This window comes from Gracilinanus agilis, chromosome 4 (assembly GCF_016433145.1).
Source record: "Gracilinanus agilis isolate LMUSP501 chromosome 4, AgileGrace, whole genome shotgun sequence".
NCBI lineage: Eukaryota > Metazoa > Chordata > Mammalia > Didelphimorphia > Didelphidae > Gracilinanus > Gracilinanus agilis.
This window is the reverse complement of record NC_058133.1, coordinates 240,494,775-240,512,482: the sequence shown is the minus strand read 5'-3', so window position 1 is coordinate 240,512,482 and position 17,708 is coordinate 240,494,775. Positions and strand designations below refer to the sequence as shown.

General features: G+C 38.7%; 1 protein-coding gene across 1 annotated transcript in view; it reads right to left on the bottom strand.

Moving 5' to 3' along the window:
• Positions 1-17,708, bottom strand: part of DNAH9 (dynein axonemal heavy chain 9) — an 858,849-nt gene that overhangs the window by 19,443 nt on the left and 821,698 nt on the right. Inside the window, exon 64 of the mRNA XM_044675179.1 lies at positions 13,500-13,670. Within this exon, the coding sequence (XP_044531114.1) occupies positions 13,500-13,670 (171 nt within the window). The remainder of the gene's footprint in view (positions 1-13,499; positions 13,671-17,708) is intronic.

The window sequence follows — 17,708 nt, the reverse complement described above, 5'->3', positions numbered from 1 at the left end:
CATATGCTTGTGTGTATATATATATATATACATATATATATATATATATATATATATATATATATATATATATATATCTTGACATTTTATCCTATACAGTTTGTCACTGTTCCCTCTAAGTAAATTTATTGTATTTACCCTGTTGATAATAACAATTTTTAATAGTAATTACCTCATGGTAATTCTCTTGAATTCTTTGCTTGGGCAGGAAACTCTCTGTTTAAGTCTGGTTTTTTATTTTTGAATGCTTGGAAGTCTTCAATTTTATTGAATGACCATACTTTCCCCGGCAAGAATATAGTCAGTTTTGCTGGATAGTTGATTCTTGGTTGTAGACCCAGTTCTCTTGCTTTCCAGATTATATTCCATGCCTTCTGGTCCTTCATTGAAGATGCAGCCAGATCCTGTGTTATCCTAACTGTGGTTCCCTGGTATCTGAATGACTTCTTTTTAGCAGCTTGTAATATTTTTTCCTTGGTCTGGTAGTTTTTGAATTTGGCTATAATATTCCTGGAAGTTGTCAGTTGTGGATTAAATGTAGTTATCTGTGGATTCTTTTAATTTCCACTTTTCCCTCTTGTTCTAGAATGTCAGGGCAGTTTTCTTGGATAATTTCCTATGGGATGATGTCAAAATTTCTCTTTTGTCATGACGTTCTGGTAGACCAATAATTCTTAAATTGTCTTTTCTAGCTCTGTTCTCCAGATCTTTGGTTCCATATTTTCAATGAGGGGTTTCATATTCTCAAATTTTTCATTTTTTAAAATTTTGCTTTATATATTCTTGCTGCCTTGTGAAGTCATTTGCTTATAGTTGTTGAGATCTAACTTTTAAAGACTAAATTTCATCCCTAGCTTTTTGGTCATCCTTTTCCTTCTGGTCTGATTTTCTTTGTAGATGATCTTTTGACTTCTTTGCTTCATTTTTGAGCTGATCAATTTTGGGCTTTTAAGACTTTATTTTCTTGTTTTAGTTAATGTATTTCCTTTTTTAAATTGTCTTCAGTCTCTCTTGATTGCTTTTTGAATTCCTGAAGTTCTTGAGTTAATTTAATTTTGAGATCTTCCAAAACCTGTGTCCAATTCACTGGAGCTTCCTGATTGTCTTCTATTTCATTTGCTGTTTTTTTTCCACTTCCTGGAAAGAAGCTGTCAATTGTAATTTCTTTTCTCTTTTTCTGTTGTTTACTCATATTTTTTTCCTTTTCTGTTCTGCTAGTTTAAGCAGATGGATTTAATGAGCTTTGATGAAAGTTCTTTCCCCAGCTTGCAGTGGAGGTTTTTAGTTATGTTCTCTGTAGTCTATGAGGGAGGGGTGTTGGAGTTTCCCGGCCTTCTAATGACTTCTTGTCTGTCTGATTGATGGGATAAAGCCTGGACTGGATTAGTCTGTATTGCTTATTGTGCCCTGAGGCTGAAACCTCAAGAGAGACAGAGAGACAGAGAGAGAAAGAAAAGGGCCGAGGTGTTCCCCCTGCTCTATCCTGTTGTTGGACTTGGTTTTCTTTCCTCTTGAAACGCTCTGTTTTCTAACTCGGTGTTGTAAAGCAGGTAGGTCTGAAGTTTTGCTCCATCTAAGCTACCATCTTCCGAGCGTTTTTGCTATGTTTCTCTGGCTTTTCTCCTCTAGCCACCTCCCTGGTGCCTGTGTTTAACTCCCTGAGTCTGTCGCCAGCAAGGCCCTCTCTACAGGTGGTGCTCCTGGAGATTTCAGGGCAGGATGGAGACTCTGCACAGCCTGTGAGGGAGGGGTCCTGGAATTCCCCTTGTGTACCCTCAGACCAAACAGTTCAATACTTCAAGCCTTTTTCTTGGCATACCTCTTCAATTGTCCAGCAGTAGAATCCGCCTGCTCTGTTCTGTTATTACTTTTGGTCTACATTCTTCTCTAAGTGCTTTGTTTTCAATCTTGGTGTGAAAAGGGTGTGGAGGTTTTAAGCTTTGCTCTGTCTAAGCCCCCATATTCCCAGAATCCAAAAACAAATTTTTAAAAGCAATACTTTCGAGACTTCAGGTTAAGATGGTGGCAGAGTAAGGAGCAGCTGCTTGATCTCTCCTAACCGAAGCATACAGGACTCCTCAATGGGACATAAAAACAAATCCAGAAGAACGAAGGGACTCCACAACAGGGCACAGCACTGAAGGTATGTGGAATCGGGGCATTTCCACGCTATAAAGGGGTTAAACAGCTCTCACTAAAACGTGAGAGGAAGAAGCCCCCCTCCCACCCCCACACCATGTATAGCACCGAGGCCAGCGTACAAGAGTTAAAGCAGGTTTAAGGCACCCATTAAGTCATTGGCAGCTCCATCGCTTGTTCCTGAGAGCAGCAAGACTTAGGACCCCAAGAGGCTAAAGAACGCACACGGACTTTCCTGAGCACCTGCGTGGGTGAAGGCATTGCCCTAGGCACGGACAAGGATCTCGAGCTCAGGCTTGGACCTGTAGTGGGGACCCTGTACAGACAGGAGCACAGCTGTGGAAGCAGCACCCTGAGACTGCTGAAGGAGCATCGGGAAGAGGGGCAGACCAGGGACGACCAGGAGGCTCGACCCCCGACAACAATGAGACCTGAGACCTCGGTAGCCTAGAGAGCGCAGACACCCTGAGTGTGAGAAGAAAGCTGAGAAGGCACTGGGCTAACAACAATAGCAAGCCAAAATCGGGAACCCCAGAAGAGAAAGATTATCAAGAACAACTCTGGAACACTCGACAACTTTTACACAGAGAAAATCCAGACAACAGAGGAGAACAACCAAGTAATCATATCCAAACCTTCCCAGAATAATGAAAACTGGTCACAAGCTATTGAAGAGTTCAAATATGAGATGATGAGAAAGATGGAAGAGATCTGGCAAGAAAATAACAGTTTAAAAGGCAGAATTTTTCAATCGGAAAGTGAAGCTCAGAAATCAAATGAACTGATAAGCAAATTGAACACCAGAAATGACCAGACTGAAAAGGAAAACCAGTCCCTAAAGGCTAGAATTGAGCAATTAGAAGCGAATGATCTCTCAAGACAGCAAGAACAAATAAAACAAAGTCAAAACACTGATAAAATAGAAGGAAACATGAAATATCTCAATGAGAAATTGACAGATGAAGAAAACAAGTTTAGAAGAGATATTTTGAGAATCATTGGTCTTCCTGAAATAGCAGAATTCAATAGAAATTTGGACTCCATACTAAAAGAAATTATACAACAAAATTTCCCTGAAGTTCTACAACAAGAGGGCAATATAGACATTGAAAGTATCTATAGATCATCCTCAACACTAAACCCTCAAAAGACAACCCCCCCCCCGGAATATAATAGCCAAATTCAAGAGCTTCCAAATGAAAGAAAAAATTTTATAAGAAGCCAGAAAGAGATAATTCAGATATCAAGGAGCAACAATCAGGATCACACAGGATCTGGCAGCATCCGCACTACAAGACCACAATATGGAATATGATATTCAGAAAGGCAAGAGAACTGGGTCTACAACCAAGAATCATCTACCCATCAAAACTGACTATATACTTCCAGGGGAAAGTATGGGCACTCAACAAAATTGAAGATTTCCAAGTATTTGCGCAGAAAAGACCAGGACTAAATGGAAAGTTTGATATCTAACCACAAAATTCAAGAGAAACATGAAAAGGTAGATAAGAAACAGAGGGGAAAGAAAGAAAACTCATAATTTTTTAAATTTGACTCTTTAAGGGCTTAAATAAGATCTAATTATCTGTATTCCTATGTGGAGAAATGCTATGTATAATTCTCTGTAGTGAACTCTATTCACTATTATACTATTCACTATTATAGCAACCAGAAGAATAATTCATAGGGAGAGGACAGGAAACTAAATGGTCTAAGATGACATGGGGGTGGTGGGAAAGAGGGGGGTGAATAGTAGGGGACACCAAGAGAAACTTGAGTGAATAAGAAAAATAGGATATTCTATTACACACAAAGAGGGCATGGGAAGGGGAGAGGATAAATACTATTATAAGAAGGAGAGGAAGAGAGCATTAAGAGGTAATATTTAAACCTTACTCTCAGTGTAATCAACCCGGAGAGGGAAGAGTAGCTATATTATCCATTGGGATATAAAACTCTATCTAACCCTACTGAGAAAGTCAGAAGGGATAAACCAAGGGAAGCAGGGGAGTGGGGTGGTAAAAAAAGGGAGGGGAGAAGAAGGGTGAGAGAATACATTAGGCCTTTAAAAATAAAAAGAGGGGAATAATAAGGGAGGGGGTAGAAAGGGAAGTTAATCAAGGGAGGGGATAAGGGTTACCAGTTTAAAGGAAACCACTGGTTTAAAAGAAAATAGTGTAAGAAGAAGAGGTAGGACTAGGGGAGGATACAAAAATGTCAGTGAATGCACAACTAATAATTATAACTCTGAATGGGAATGGGATGAACTCGCTCATAAAACGGAAGCAAATAGCAGAGTGAATTAGAAACCAAAATCCTACCATATGTTGTCTACAAGAAACACATATGAGGCCGGTGAACATACACAAGTTTAAGGTTAAGGGCTTGAGCAAAATCTTTTGGGCATCAAATGAGAAAAAGAAGGCAGGAGTGGCAATTATGATTTCTGACAAAGCCAAAGTAAAAATAGATATGATTAAAAAAGTCAGGGAAGGGGTAGTGTGAGGACTTCTGGTTAAGATAGCGACAGAGTACGGAGCAGCTGTTTGATCTCTCCTAACGGAAGCATACAGGACTCCTCAAAGGGACATAAAAACGAATCCAGATGAACGAAGGAACGCCACAACAGGGCGCAGCATTGAAGGTACGCGGAATCGGGGCATTTCCACGCTATAAAGGGGTGAAACAGCTCTAACTAAAATGCGAGAGGAAGAAGCCCAACCACCCCCACACACACCACGCACAGTGCCAAGGCCAACGCACAAGAGTGAAAACAGGATTGGGGCAACCAGTAAATCACTAGCAGCCCCAGGGCTTATAACTGAGAACTGCAAGACGTGGGACCCCAAGTGGCTGGGGGTTGCACACACAACTCAAAAAACTAGAAAGCGAGCAAATTAAAAATCCCCAGATGAAAACTAAATTAGAAATACTAAAAATCAAGGGAGAAATTAATAAAATTGAAAGTAAAAGAACTATTGAATTAATAAATAAGACTAGAAGCTGGTATTTTGAAAAAACAGATAAAATAGATAAAGTACTGGTCAATCTAATAAAAAAAAAAGGAAAGAAGAAAAGCAAATTGACAGTGTCAAACATGAAAAGGGAGATCTCACCTCTAATGAAGGGGAAATTAAGGCAATCATTAAAAACTATTTTGCCCAATTATATGGCAATAAATATAACAATTTAGGAGATATGGATGAATATTTACAAAAATATAAATTGCCTAGATTAACAGCAGAAGAAATAGAATACCTAAATAATCCCATATCAGAAAAAGAAATTGAACAAGCCATCAAAGAACTGCCTAAGAAAAAATCACCAGGACCTGATGGGTTCACAAGTGAATTCTATCAGACATTCAAAGAGCAACTAATCCTAATACTATACAAATTATTTGATATGAGAGGCAAAGAAGGAGTCCTACCAAATTCCTTTCATCACAAAAATATGGTACTGATTCCAAAGCCAGGGAGATCAAAAACAGAGAAAGAAAACTACAGACCCATCTCCCTAATGAACATAGATGCAAAAATCTTAAATAGAATATTAACAAAGAGACTCCAGCAAGTAATTAAGAAGGTCATCCACCATGATCAGGTGGGATTTATACCAGGAATGCAAGGATGGTTCAACATTAGGAAAACCACACACATAATTGACCATATCAACAGTCTAACAAACAAAAATCACATGATTATCTCTATAGATGATGAAAAAGCCTTTGACAAAATACAGCACCCATTCCTATTGAAAACACTGAAAAGTATAGGAACAGAAGGACCTTTCCTAAAAATAATAAACAGTATATACCTAAAACCATCAACAAGCATCATATGCAATGGGGATAAATTAGAAGCCTTCCCAATAAGATCAGGAGGGAAACAAGGATGCCCATTATCACCTCTATTATTCAACATACTACTAGAAACACTAGCAGTAGGAAATAGAGAAGAAAAAGAAATTGAAGGTATCAAAATAGGCAAGGAGGAAACTAAGCTATCACTCTTTGCAGATGATATGATGGTCTACTTAAAAAATCCTAGAGAATCAACTAAGAAGCTTGTAGAAATAATCAACAACTTTAGCAAAGTTGCAGGATACAAAATAAATGCACATAAATCATCAGCATTTCTATATATTTCCAACACATCACAGCAGCAAGAGGTAGAAAGAGAAACACTATTTAAAATCACCCTAGACAATATAAAATACTTGGGAATCTATCTACCAAAACAAACACAGCAATTATATGAAAACAACTACAAAACACTTTCCAAATAAAACTGGATCTCAACAATTGGAAAGCCATTAATTGTTCATGGGTAGGACAAGCTAAGATAATTAAAATGACCATTCTATCCAAATTAATTTACCTATTTAGTGCCATACCTATCAAACTACCAAAAAACTTCTTTGCTGAATTAGGAAAAACTATAACAAATTTCATTTGGAATAATAAAAGATCAAGAATATCAAGGCAAATAATGAAAAAAAATGTGAAGGAAGGTGGCCTAGCAGTACCAGATATTAAACTATACTATAAAGCAGCAGTCATCAAAACAATATGGTACTGGCTAAGAGGCAGAAGGGAGGATCAGTGGAATAGACTTGGAGTTAATAACATCAGCAAGACAGTATATGATAAACCTAAAGATCCTAACTTTTGGGACATGGATGCACTATTTGACAAAAGCTGCTGGGAAATTTGGAAAACAATATGGGAGAGATGAGGTTTAGATCAACATCTCACACCCTACACCAAGATAAATTCAGAATGGGTGAATGACTTGAATATAAAGAGGGAAACTATAAATAAGTTAAGTGAACACAGAATAGTATACTTGTCAGATTTCTGGGAAAGGAAAGACTTTAAAACCAAGCAAGAGTTAGAGAAAATTACAAAATGTAAATTAAATGGTTTTGATTATATTAAACTAAAAAGTTTTTGTACAAACAAAAACAATGTAGTCAAAATCAGAAGGGAAACAACAAATTGGGAAAAAATCTTTATAACGAAAAACTCTGACAGGGGTCTAATTACTCAAATATGCAAGGAGTTAAATCAATTGTATAAAAAATCAAGCCATTCCCCAATTGATAAATGGGCAAGAGACATGAATAGGGAGTTTTCAGTTAAAGAAATCAAAAGTATCAATAAGCTGTTATCAAAAAATAAATAAGTTGAGTAGATGGGTGTGAGGAAGGATAAAAGGGAATAAGGGATTATAAGGTGATTGGAGGAGGAAATGAAGGTAAGGGAAGGTATATAGGAGACAAGGGAAATGGGGTATATAGGAGAGGGCAGCTCAAACAAGTTTATTCCTAGAGGCTTGAGAAGGAGGATACAGGGAGGAAACTAGGGCCACTAAGAAACGTTTAGGCTTGACTGGAGGGTTTCTCTTGTTGGTTTCAAAGTCTCTTGAGGGAGGGTTCGAGAGGGCCCCTCCCTGCCAGTCAAACTGATGGCTGGAGGAAGTCTTGAAGGGGGGGTACTTCCTGTCAAGATGGATGCCCCAGTTGTCTCAAGAAATAAAAGAAAATGATTCTTTCCTCTTGGCCCTTGTCTTAATTTTCGACACAATGACTCACCACAGGGTTTGAATAGGTAACAAGGGATTTATTAATACCAGGGTCAGTCAGAAGGGAAGAGGGGCTCAGGATTTTCTAACTGCTGCTAGAGAGAGGGGTGAGGGTGGGGGATGGGTTGTGGAGAAGTTTAGACAGAGAGAGAGACCAGCTCTCCCAGTCAGGAAGATTTGACTGCCTTTTAAATAAAGTATCAAACCTAGGGATAACTTATTTGAGGATACTCCAATTATCTAAAGAAATTAAAACCTACTATGTTCAATCACCAAGCCCTCCCTTCCAACCAGAACCCAAAGGAAATCAGGGAAGGGGGAGGGATGGAGATGGGAAATCAGGGAGAGGTCCAGAGAAATGAGATAGGTCCAAATTTCCCCAAAACAAAATAAGTGCAGGCCAAGGCCGAAGCAATTAGGCCAAAGCCAAAAGGACAAAGCAAAAGCCTCCAGCCACAGTGAAAGCCAGAAGGCAAAAGCCCTGTCAGTTGGAACTTCATTTCTATTCATAGCTTTAAGTTCTAACTGACTTTCTGAACATTCTAAGATGTTTAACTGACTTTTTGTGACCATTAGAAATTACAGAAGCAAAAAGTTTCTGTTAGCCACCTTGTATTACAGATCACATGAGAAAGTGTTCTAAATCTCTAATAATTAGAGAAATGCAAATCAAAACAACTCTGAGGTATCACCTCACACCTAGCAGATTGGCTAAAATAAAAGAATGGGAGGGCAGCTGGGTAGCTCAGTAGAGTGAGAGTCAGGCCTAGAGATGGGAGGTCCTAGGTTCAAACCCAGCCTCAGCCACTTCCCAGCTATGTGACCCTGGGCAGGTCACTTGACCCCCATTGCCCACCCTTACCAATCTTCCACCTATGAGTCAATACACCGAAGTACAAGGGTTTAAAAAAAATTAAAAAAAAAAAAAAGAAGGGGAGAGTAATAAATGCTGGAGGGGATGTGGCAAAATTGGGACATTGATGCATTGCTGGTGGAGTTGTGAACTGATCCAGCCATTCTGGCTGGCAATTTGGAGCTCTGCTCAAAGGGCTATAAAAGAATGCCTGCCCTTTGATCCAGCCATACCATAGTTGGGTTTGTACCCGAAAGAGATCATAGATAAACAGACTTGTACGAAAATATTTATAGCTGCACTTTTTGTGGTGGCAAAGAACTGGAAAAGGAGTGGATGTCCTTCAATTGGGGAATGGCTGAATAAACTGTGGTATATGCTGGTGATGGAATACTATTGTGCTTAAAGGAATAATAAACTGGAGGAATTCCAGTTGAACTGGAAAGACCTCCAGGAACTGATGCAGAGTGAAAGGAGCAGAGCCAGAAGAACATTGTACACAGAGACTGATATACTATGGTAAAATCGAATGTAATGGACTTCTGTACCAGCAGAAAGCAATGACACAGGACAGTTCTGAGGGATTTATGGTAAAGAACGCTACCCACATTCAGAGGAAGGACTGCAGGAGAGGAAACATATAAGAAAAACAACTGCTTGAATGCATGGGTTGAGATGGACATGATTGGGGATGTAGACTCAAAACTATCACACCAATGCAACTATCAACAATTTGGAAATAGGTCTTGATCAATGACACATGTTAAAACCAGTGGAAATGTGCATCAGCCATGGGTGGGGGGATAGCAGGGGCTGAAGGAGAAAGTAGGAGCATGAATCATGTAACTATGTTAAAAATGAATATTAATAAATGTTTTTTTTAAAAAGCAATACTTTCTAACATTTTGAGTTTCAAATTCTCTCCTTCCCCTTCCCTGAGATGGTAAGCAATTTGAAATTGTCTATACCTTTGCTTTCATGCAAAACATTTCCATATTTATTATGTTGTAGAAGAAGAAACATAAAAAAAGAAACAACTCATGAAGAAATTAAAGTGGAAGTATTCTTTGATCTGTTTTCAGCCAGTTCTTTGGAGGTGGATAGGATTTTTCATCATGTTAAGTCATTCACAGTTGTTCATTGTATAGAATTGCTGTTACTATATACTGTATTCAATATTCTCCTGGTTCTGCTCATTTCACTCTCAATCAATTCATATAAGTCTTTCCAGATTATAATCATATTCAGACATCCCCCAATTGATCCCCTGAAATCCTCCAATTTCTAGTTTTTTGCCACCACAAAGAGAATTGTAATAAGTATTTTTGTACAAAAATGCCCTTTCCCCTTTTTAAAAACATCTCTTTGTAAAAAAGGCCTAGTATTGCTGAGTCAAAGGGTTTGCACAATTTTATAGCCCTCTGGACATAGTTTTAAGTTGCTCACTAATCCACCAACAGTGGGTCCTATTTTTCCGTATTCCCTTCCACATTTATTCTTTCTCATTTCCATCATATTGACCAGCCTGCTAGGTTCTGAGGTGGTACCCCAGAGGTGTTTTAATTTGCATTTTCCTAATATTTATTTGCATTTTTTAAATCACTAGTTATTTGGAGTATCCATAGAACTTTCTTTTTTAAACCCCTCACATTCTAAGACAGAAGAGTGGCAAGAGCTAGGCAATTGGGGTTAAGTAATTTGCCCAGGGTCCTGAGTCCAGATTTGAACCCAGGTCCTCTTGACTCTCTAATCCTGGCACTCTATACACTCTACTACATAGCTGCCCTATCTATAGATAGGAAAGGAAAAAGAAAGAGTGCTGCTATGTTCTTACTATTTTTGAAGGAAAAAAAAACAGCAAACAGGCCTTGGAAAGCAAGCAAATTATTCATGTATGCATAATAAACAGCTATTTTTTTTTACCTTAAAGAAACTAATAGTGAGAACTGAGTCTTGGATTGTAGCACTGTAGAGAAAACAAGATTAACTACGGAGATCACTAAAAAGGCAAGCAATACTTTAATCCACTAGGACTTGTAAATAATTGCTAGAATCCTTAAGAAACTCTTACATGTGAAAGGAAAGCCAACATTAGTTAAATAGTGATTGAACTAGTTTATTTTCATGAGTACAATGAACTTGTATGTAACTTTTCTTCTACCTTTGCAACTTCCAATTAAAGTGAGTAGTTAAACATTTATATTTAATGTTTATCAGCTGTTTAGACAAACGCCTGGAGTGGTGCTATGTATATAAAATTCGAACGTGAGGCAAAGGATAGCAGGAAAAGGCACCAGAGATACAAAAGAATGGAACTTGCCATCAGCAGCAGAGCTAGGAGCTAGCTGGGAGCTGCTTTAACAGTGGTTTTCCTTTTAAGGGCACTAGGAGAGATGTAAAGAAAGCTATATTAACAAACTTTGCTTTGCTTTTGATTTTCATGAGCTGTTTTATTTTATATCAATTTTTGCTGTATAAAATTGTGGCCAGCTTGGATATATGTACTTTTTTGATATCCCTTTGTAATCTAAGTATGCAGAGAAACTTCCGGTTTAAGATGGCTACGGAATAGAAGCAGGGCACTTAACTCTCCTAACTGACCCATATATCGAGATGAATGAAGGGACCCCCACAATAGGGTGCAGCATTGAAGGTATGTGGGATTTGGGTATTTCCATGCTATAAGGGGGTGAATTAGCTTTCACTAAAGCATGAGCTGAGCAACTTTCCCCCTTCCCCCCCTCCACTACAGTGCCAGAGCCGGCGCACAAGAGTTAGAGCAAGTGTGGGGCATTCACTAAGTCCTTGGCAGTTAACTGGGACCACCAGGGGCTTGCTCCTGAGAGCAGCAAGACTTAAGACCCCAAGAGGCTAAAGAACATGGACCTTGAGCATGGACCTAGGGCCCAGACCTAGAGCTGAAGGAAGAGATAGTAGAAGCAGCTTACCGAGACTTGTAAAGGAGCCTCGGGCAGAGGAGCAAGCGAGGGGCAATTTCTGGGTTCTTAGCAGGTGACTGGGACCACCAGGAGGCTTTACCCTGAGTACAGCTAGACTTGAGACCCCAGGAACCTAAAGAGCACAGACCTTGGGCGTGAGGATAGAGCTAAGAGTGGCACTGAGCTGTGACTCATAAAGTAGCCTCAGGCAAAAATGCTCCACAGCTCTATACACAGAGAAACTGCCTGCCTCACCCAGACTTCTGACCGAGAAGGAAAAACCAGCACAATAATGGCAAGCAGTGCCAAAGAACTAACCAAGAGAAAGAACAAGAAAAAAGCATTTACACTAAGTGTACAACAGAACATTCTGATAGTTTTAATACTGATTTGGAAGTTCCTTTCTTGGTTCCTGGGAACCCCAATCCCTGGCCCACTTTTAGAGATTGTCTCACTGTAGACATATATTAGGAGTCACTTATCCAGTATTTTCACTAGTTATAAGCTCTCCAGAGCAGAAATTTTTAAAAAGTTCAGGACTTGTTGCTCCCTAAGGCTAATGAATCTAATTTTCATTGTGACATCCCAGTATTTTAAATGTTAATAAGGACACTATAACCTAGCAGTTATATTCCTGAGAATATTGCTAAAGGGGGAAAAAGCTCCTAATATATAGGTATATAAAACTGCTTTATTTTTAAAAGCAAAATAACAAAACAGTACAATTATCTTTTGATTAGGGAATAGTTAAATAAACTGGTATGTAGGTGTAAGCAACAACAAAAAACCCTATGTCAAATGACAAAAAAAGATGGCAAAGTTAAAATCACATGCGTAAACTATAATTATATTCAAATGGGTAACAAAGATATACTTTTCAGAAATTCTGTCATGCCCCAGAAATCTCTTTGTCATGTAACATCACTTCAGCACTCAAAAGTCCTCTTTGCCCTTATTTCCCTTCTTGCCTTCCTAATGAAGAAAAGTCAATGTCAATGATGCTAGTAACTATTGGAAACCCTTGGTGAAAAGAAAATGAACCCAGGTTGAAATAGTCAATAAAATTGTGTGTGATTTAAAAAAAAACACTTTAATTCTGGAACTTAGACCTCAGTAGTACACTCTGCTACTTAGGGCCCTTCCCCCTAGAGAGGGGAGAGCTCTTCCAAGAACCTTCATTTAAGACAGTTAGTCTCTTCATTTCCCATTTGATTGCACTTTCTTGAATTTCTCTATCATGGCCCTGTGATAAAGTATCAGTTTCTCTATCCTCTCCTGACTTCACTTCACCTTCCTTTGTTTTTCATTTTAGAATGTAAGCTATTTGAGGTCCAGGAGTGTTTTTAGCAAAATGACTGGAACATAATAGGTGCTTAATGCTTGCTGACTGACTAACTCTTTTCAGATGAAATTCCACCTTCATTCACCCTAACTATGTTACTCATTTATGTCTTCCATAAGTTCTACACATGAGATTCATCCAACATACTAGAAGCAATTATATACCAAACAATCAGCAGTGGTATTTAAACTTTATAAATATGTAGATAGCAAAGATTAAAAAGAAATAACAATAATACTCTTGTTAAAACTGTCATTTTTATCAAGCATGATTTCACTATTGAATTCGGTTCAATACTGTTTTGTATTTGTTGAGAATATCATTAAATTCGTGATCTAAATGATTACAAAAAATAAATGAGGAGATAGGAAAAAAAGCAGTATTGACTAGATTGTGGTTAGTGAATGATAGTAAGAATATGTGAGTGAGATTAGCAAAGATACAGAAACTTAGGGTTTCAGTAAGCAGTAGACAAAAATTGTGCACAAAAGTATTTTATATTGTCAGGCCAGGTAGTCTGATGCATTAGGGAGAATTATACCCAGAATTAAATTCTCTATTTGAATCACTCATTGTACTACTAAATCAGTTGACTCAATTCTTAGCAAGGAAACTCAGTATTGCTTTCCACCATTTACCTTTTCTTCTCTTGTGATCCCTCCTCCATCTCCATCCTGGCTGTCCCGAGGCTGCATCTCTAGCACTGTGTGGAAGAGCTTTTCTGAGGTCTGGGTCAGAAAGCCAATCTCAGCATTGGGATGAAGCCCATACAAATATGGTGACTCTGTTGGCAGCATGTCATCAATGTACTGAAAAATAAGGATACACTTACTATATGCTGAAACCACCAGTGTGATCATTTTTCTCCCCAAATGATTTGAGCTTTGAAGGGAAATTAAAAAGCCAGAACATGTCATAGAGAACATACTATTCTTTATGTGATTTAAGTGTTTTAACTAAGGCAAAGAATCTAATCTGTAAAAACAGCTCAATGAAATTTGTGTTGGCTACTTGTACTTTAGTCTTTTTCCATTTGCCAATAAGTTATGTCTTACAAATCTTGTCTCTATCAGTATCTCCAAAATCTGTCTCCTGCCCCTCATACTTCAAAATCCTACAAACTTTATCAGGCTGGATAAGTACTCTAATTTAGTTATCACCCTTTCCAATAAATCAAATCAATAAACATTTATGAAGTACTAAGATGTGCTTCTTGCCTTGTACTGTGCTAGGCACTGAGGAACAAAAATAGAAATAATGAAATGATCCCTACTCATAAGCAGTTTATATTCCAGTGATGGAGACAACAATCAAATATATATATATATATATATATATATATACACACACACGTGTGTGTGTGTGCACACACATATATACATATTTGTATAGACTTGTGTGCACACATACATGCAAAAAAGTCTGAAGAGAATATAAAACAGTTTGATATGCTTGAGCTACATCTTAAAGGAAGAGAAGGATTCTTTGAAGTAGAGTTGAGAAGAGAATGAATTCTAAATATGAGAGACAGTGCAAATACATGGAACTGGGGTATGGAGGTACTTGAGGAACAGGGAAATGGCTAGTTTGACTATATTGCAAACTGTGTTTATGGAAGTATAGGGATTAGTATTGTACAACAAGGCTGGAAAAATGGATTGGGTCTAGGTTGGGAAGAACTTTTAAATTTATTTTTCCCCTTAAAATTTCTTATTTCATTAATTAATTTACAATATTTTTCCATGATTCCATGATTCATGTTATTTCTCTCCCTTCTTCTCTGCCCTCTCCTGTAGCCAATGCGCAATTCCACTGGGTTTTACATGTGCCATTGATCAAGACCTATTTCCATATTATTGATATTTGCATTAGGGTGATTGGTTAGAGTCTGAATCCCCATTCATATCCCCATTGAGCCATGTGATCAAGCAATTGTTTTTCTTCTATGTTCCTACAACCACAGTTCTTTCTCTGAATGTGGATAGCGTTCTTTCTCTTAAGTCCCTCAGAATTGTCCTGGATCACTGCATTGCTGCTGGTAGAGAAGTCCATTACATTTGATTTGTGCCATCGTGTGTGTATCTCTGCATATAAGGTTCTCCTGGTTCTGCTCCTTTCACTCTGCATCAGTTCCTGGAGGTCATTGCAGTTAACATGGAATTCCTCCAGTTCATTATTTCTTTTAGCACAATAGTATTCCATCACAAACAGATACCACAATTTGTTCAGCCATTTCCCAATCTATGGACATTCCCTCATTTTCCAATTTTTTGCCACCACAAAGAGCACGGCTATAAATATTTTTGTACAAGTCTTTTTCCTTATTATCTCTTTGGTGTATAAACCCAGCAGTGGTATGGCTTAATCAAAGGGCAGACAGACTTTTAAAGTCCTTTGGGCATAGTTCCATATTGCCATCCAGAATGGTTGGATCAATTAACAACTCCACTAGCAATGCATTAATGTCCCAATTTTGCCACATCCCCTCCAACATTTATTATTTTCCTCTGCTATCATATCTGCTACGTGTGAGGTGGTACCTCAGAGTTCTTTCGATTTGCATTTTTCTAATTATGAGAGATTTAGAACACTTTTTCATGTGCTTATTGATAGTTTTGATTTCTTTACCTGAAAATTGCCTATTCATGTCCCTTGCCTATTTATCAATTGGGGAATGGTAAAAGAAGAAACGGGAGTTTAGTGACCAATGTTAGGAATGAAGGGGAGATAGAGAGTCTATATGGTGAGACTCTTCTAGCTCTCCCCTTGTGCCAAATATGCACTGCTGAGACTTTGAGTGGTTGTCACCCTGAAACTGGGTGACCTGGATGGTCATGCCACCCCACAGGAATTGGGGGTGAGGCTTCCCTATAAGATGAGATATGGGGTACCTCGATCCAATTCTGAATGAGGGCGGGGTTCATGCAAGCCTCCCTCGAGGTCAATCAACTTCACAGTGGGTGGTCTGGCTCCAAGATGGAGGCAGCCAGACCAAGCTGTGTTACCCTTCTCCCTTTTCTCTCAGGCACTCTGGAACACTATCTGACTAACGAATGGCTTTTATTAATTACAATTCAGGGATTGGGGAAAGGGGTGAAAAGCAGAGAGATTTGGGGTGCCCTCTTCCCTATTCTTATGGAGCCTCACTCAGGAGGGAACCTTTGGGGTTCCCACTCCCAAGCATCTCCCCCGCCTCTTCTTCAGATTCTATTTCTATTTTCTATTTCTATCCTTTTCTATAATTGTAAGTTAGACTGGAAAGGGTCTCTCAGCAATGTTGGGTAATGGGAGAAGGAGTCTAAGAGATCACTCCCAAAATAGAGTCCAAACACTTAGATTACTCTATGGTTGAAGTCTTGATGGGTAAGAAGTGCTGGGTTGCCTTTGACTAGGGAATCAGGGTTTCAATAACCAAAGAAAGTTCCTCAGGAAGCCCTCAAGGCTGGATCTGAGCTGGGATGTCCTAATCTCTCCTTCCTCCTGAGCACTCCTGCCGGCAGCCCTTCTCCTCCTTCCTCCTGAGAATCTCCCTGAATTCCCTCTGGTATCAACTGTCACCAATTGTCATCAATCATCAGTCATTCCTTCTCTGGCTCCTTCTGTCCCATCCCCCTTGCACAAATCCCATTCTTATAGTATCACGGTTTTGTGAGGTGGGACTTTCATGCATCACTATTTCCTATTCCTATCTTATGTTCCCCCTCCCTCCAAAATAATAAATCCTTATCTTGTCTTATCATTATACTAATTATCTATCTATTCCTATTCTAAGATGGGTTTTGGAGAGGTTGGTAGGGGGATGAGGGCTGCAATTTTTACAGGGTACAAAACAATTTTGTAAAACAAAAAATTTTCCATTGAACACTAAGTTTATAGTGTAACAATTTTCTTATCCTTAAACTCTTCTAAATTTTCATTTAACCCATCTGTGATTTTAACAGAATTTTTAACTTGTTTCTACTTTTAATATATAAGTATCAAGTAATACAATACAATTATCTTATTATTCTTAGCTGTTATCAAATTGTTTAAGCTACCTATGTTTTTTTTAATTTAAACATTTATTAATATTCATTTTTAACATGGTTACATGATTCATGCTCCTACTTTCCCCTCCACCCCCCGCATTCCCCCCACCCATGGCCAATGCACATTTCCACTGGTTTTGTCATGTGTCCTTGATCAAGACCTATTTCCAAATTGTTGTTAGTTGCATTGGTGTGGTAGTTTTGAGTCCACATCCTTAAGCATGTCCACCCCGACCCATGCGTCAAGCAGTTGTTTTTCTTATATGTTTCCTCTCCCGCAGTCCTTCCTCTGAATGTGGGTAGCATTCTTTACCATAAATCCCTCAGAGCTGCCCTGGGTCTTTGCATTGCTGCTGGTACAGAAGCCCATTACATTCGATTTTACCACAGTATATCAGTCTCTGTGTACAATGTTCTTCTTGCTCTGCTCCTTTTGCTCTGCATCAGTTCCTGGAGGTCTCTCCAGTTTGCCTGGAACTCCTCCAGTTTATTATTCCTTTTATCACAATAGTATTCCATCACCCGCATATACCACTATTTGTTCAGCCATTCCCCAATTGAAGGACATACCCTCCTTTTCCAGTTTGTTGCCACCACAAAAAGCTCAGCTATAAATATTTTCGTACAAGTCTGTTTATCTATGATCTCTTTGGGGTACAAACCCAACAATGGTATGGCTGGATCAAAGAGCAGGCATTCTTTTATAGCCCTTTGAGCATGATTCCAAATTGCCAGCCAGAATGGCTGAATCAGTTCACAACTCCACCAGCAATGCATTAATGTCCCAATTTTGCCACATCCCCTCCAACATTCATTACT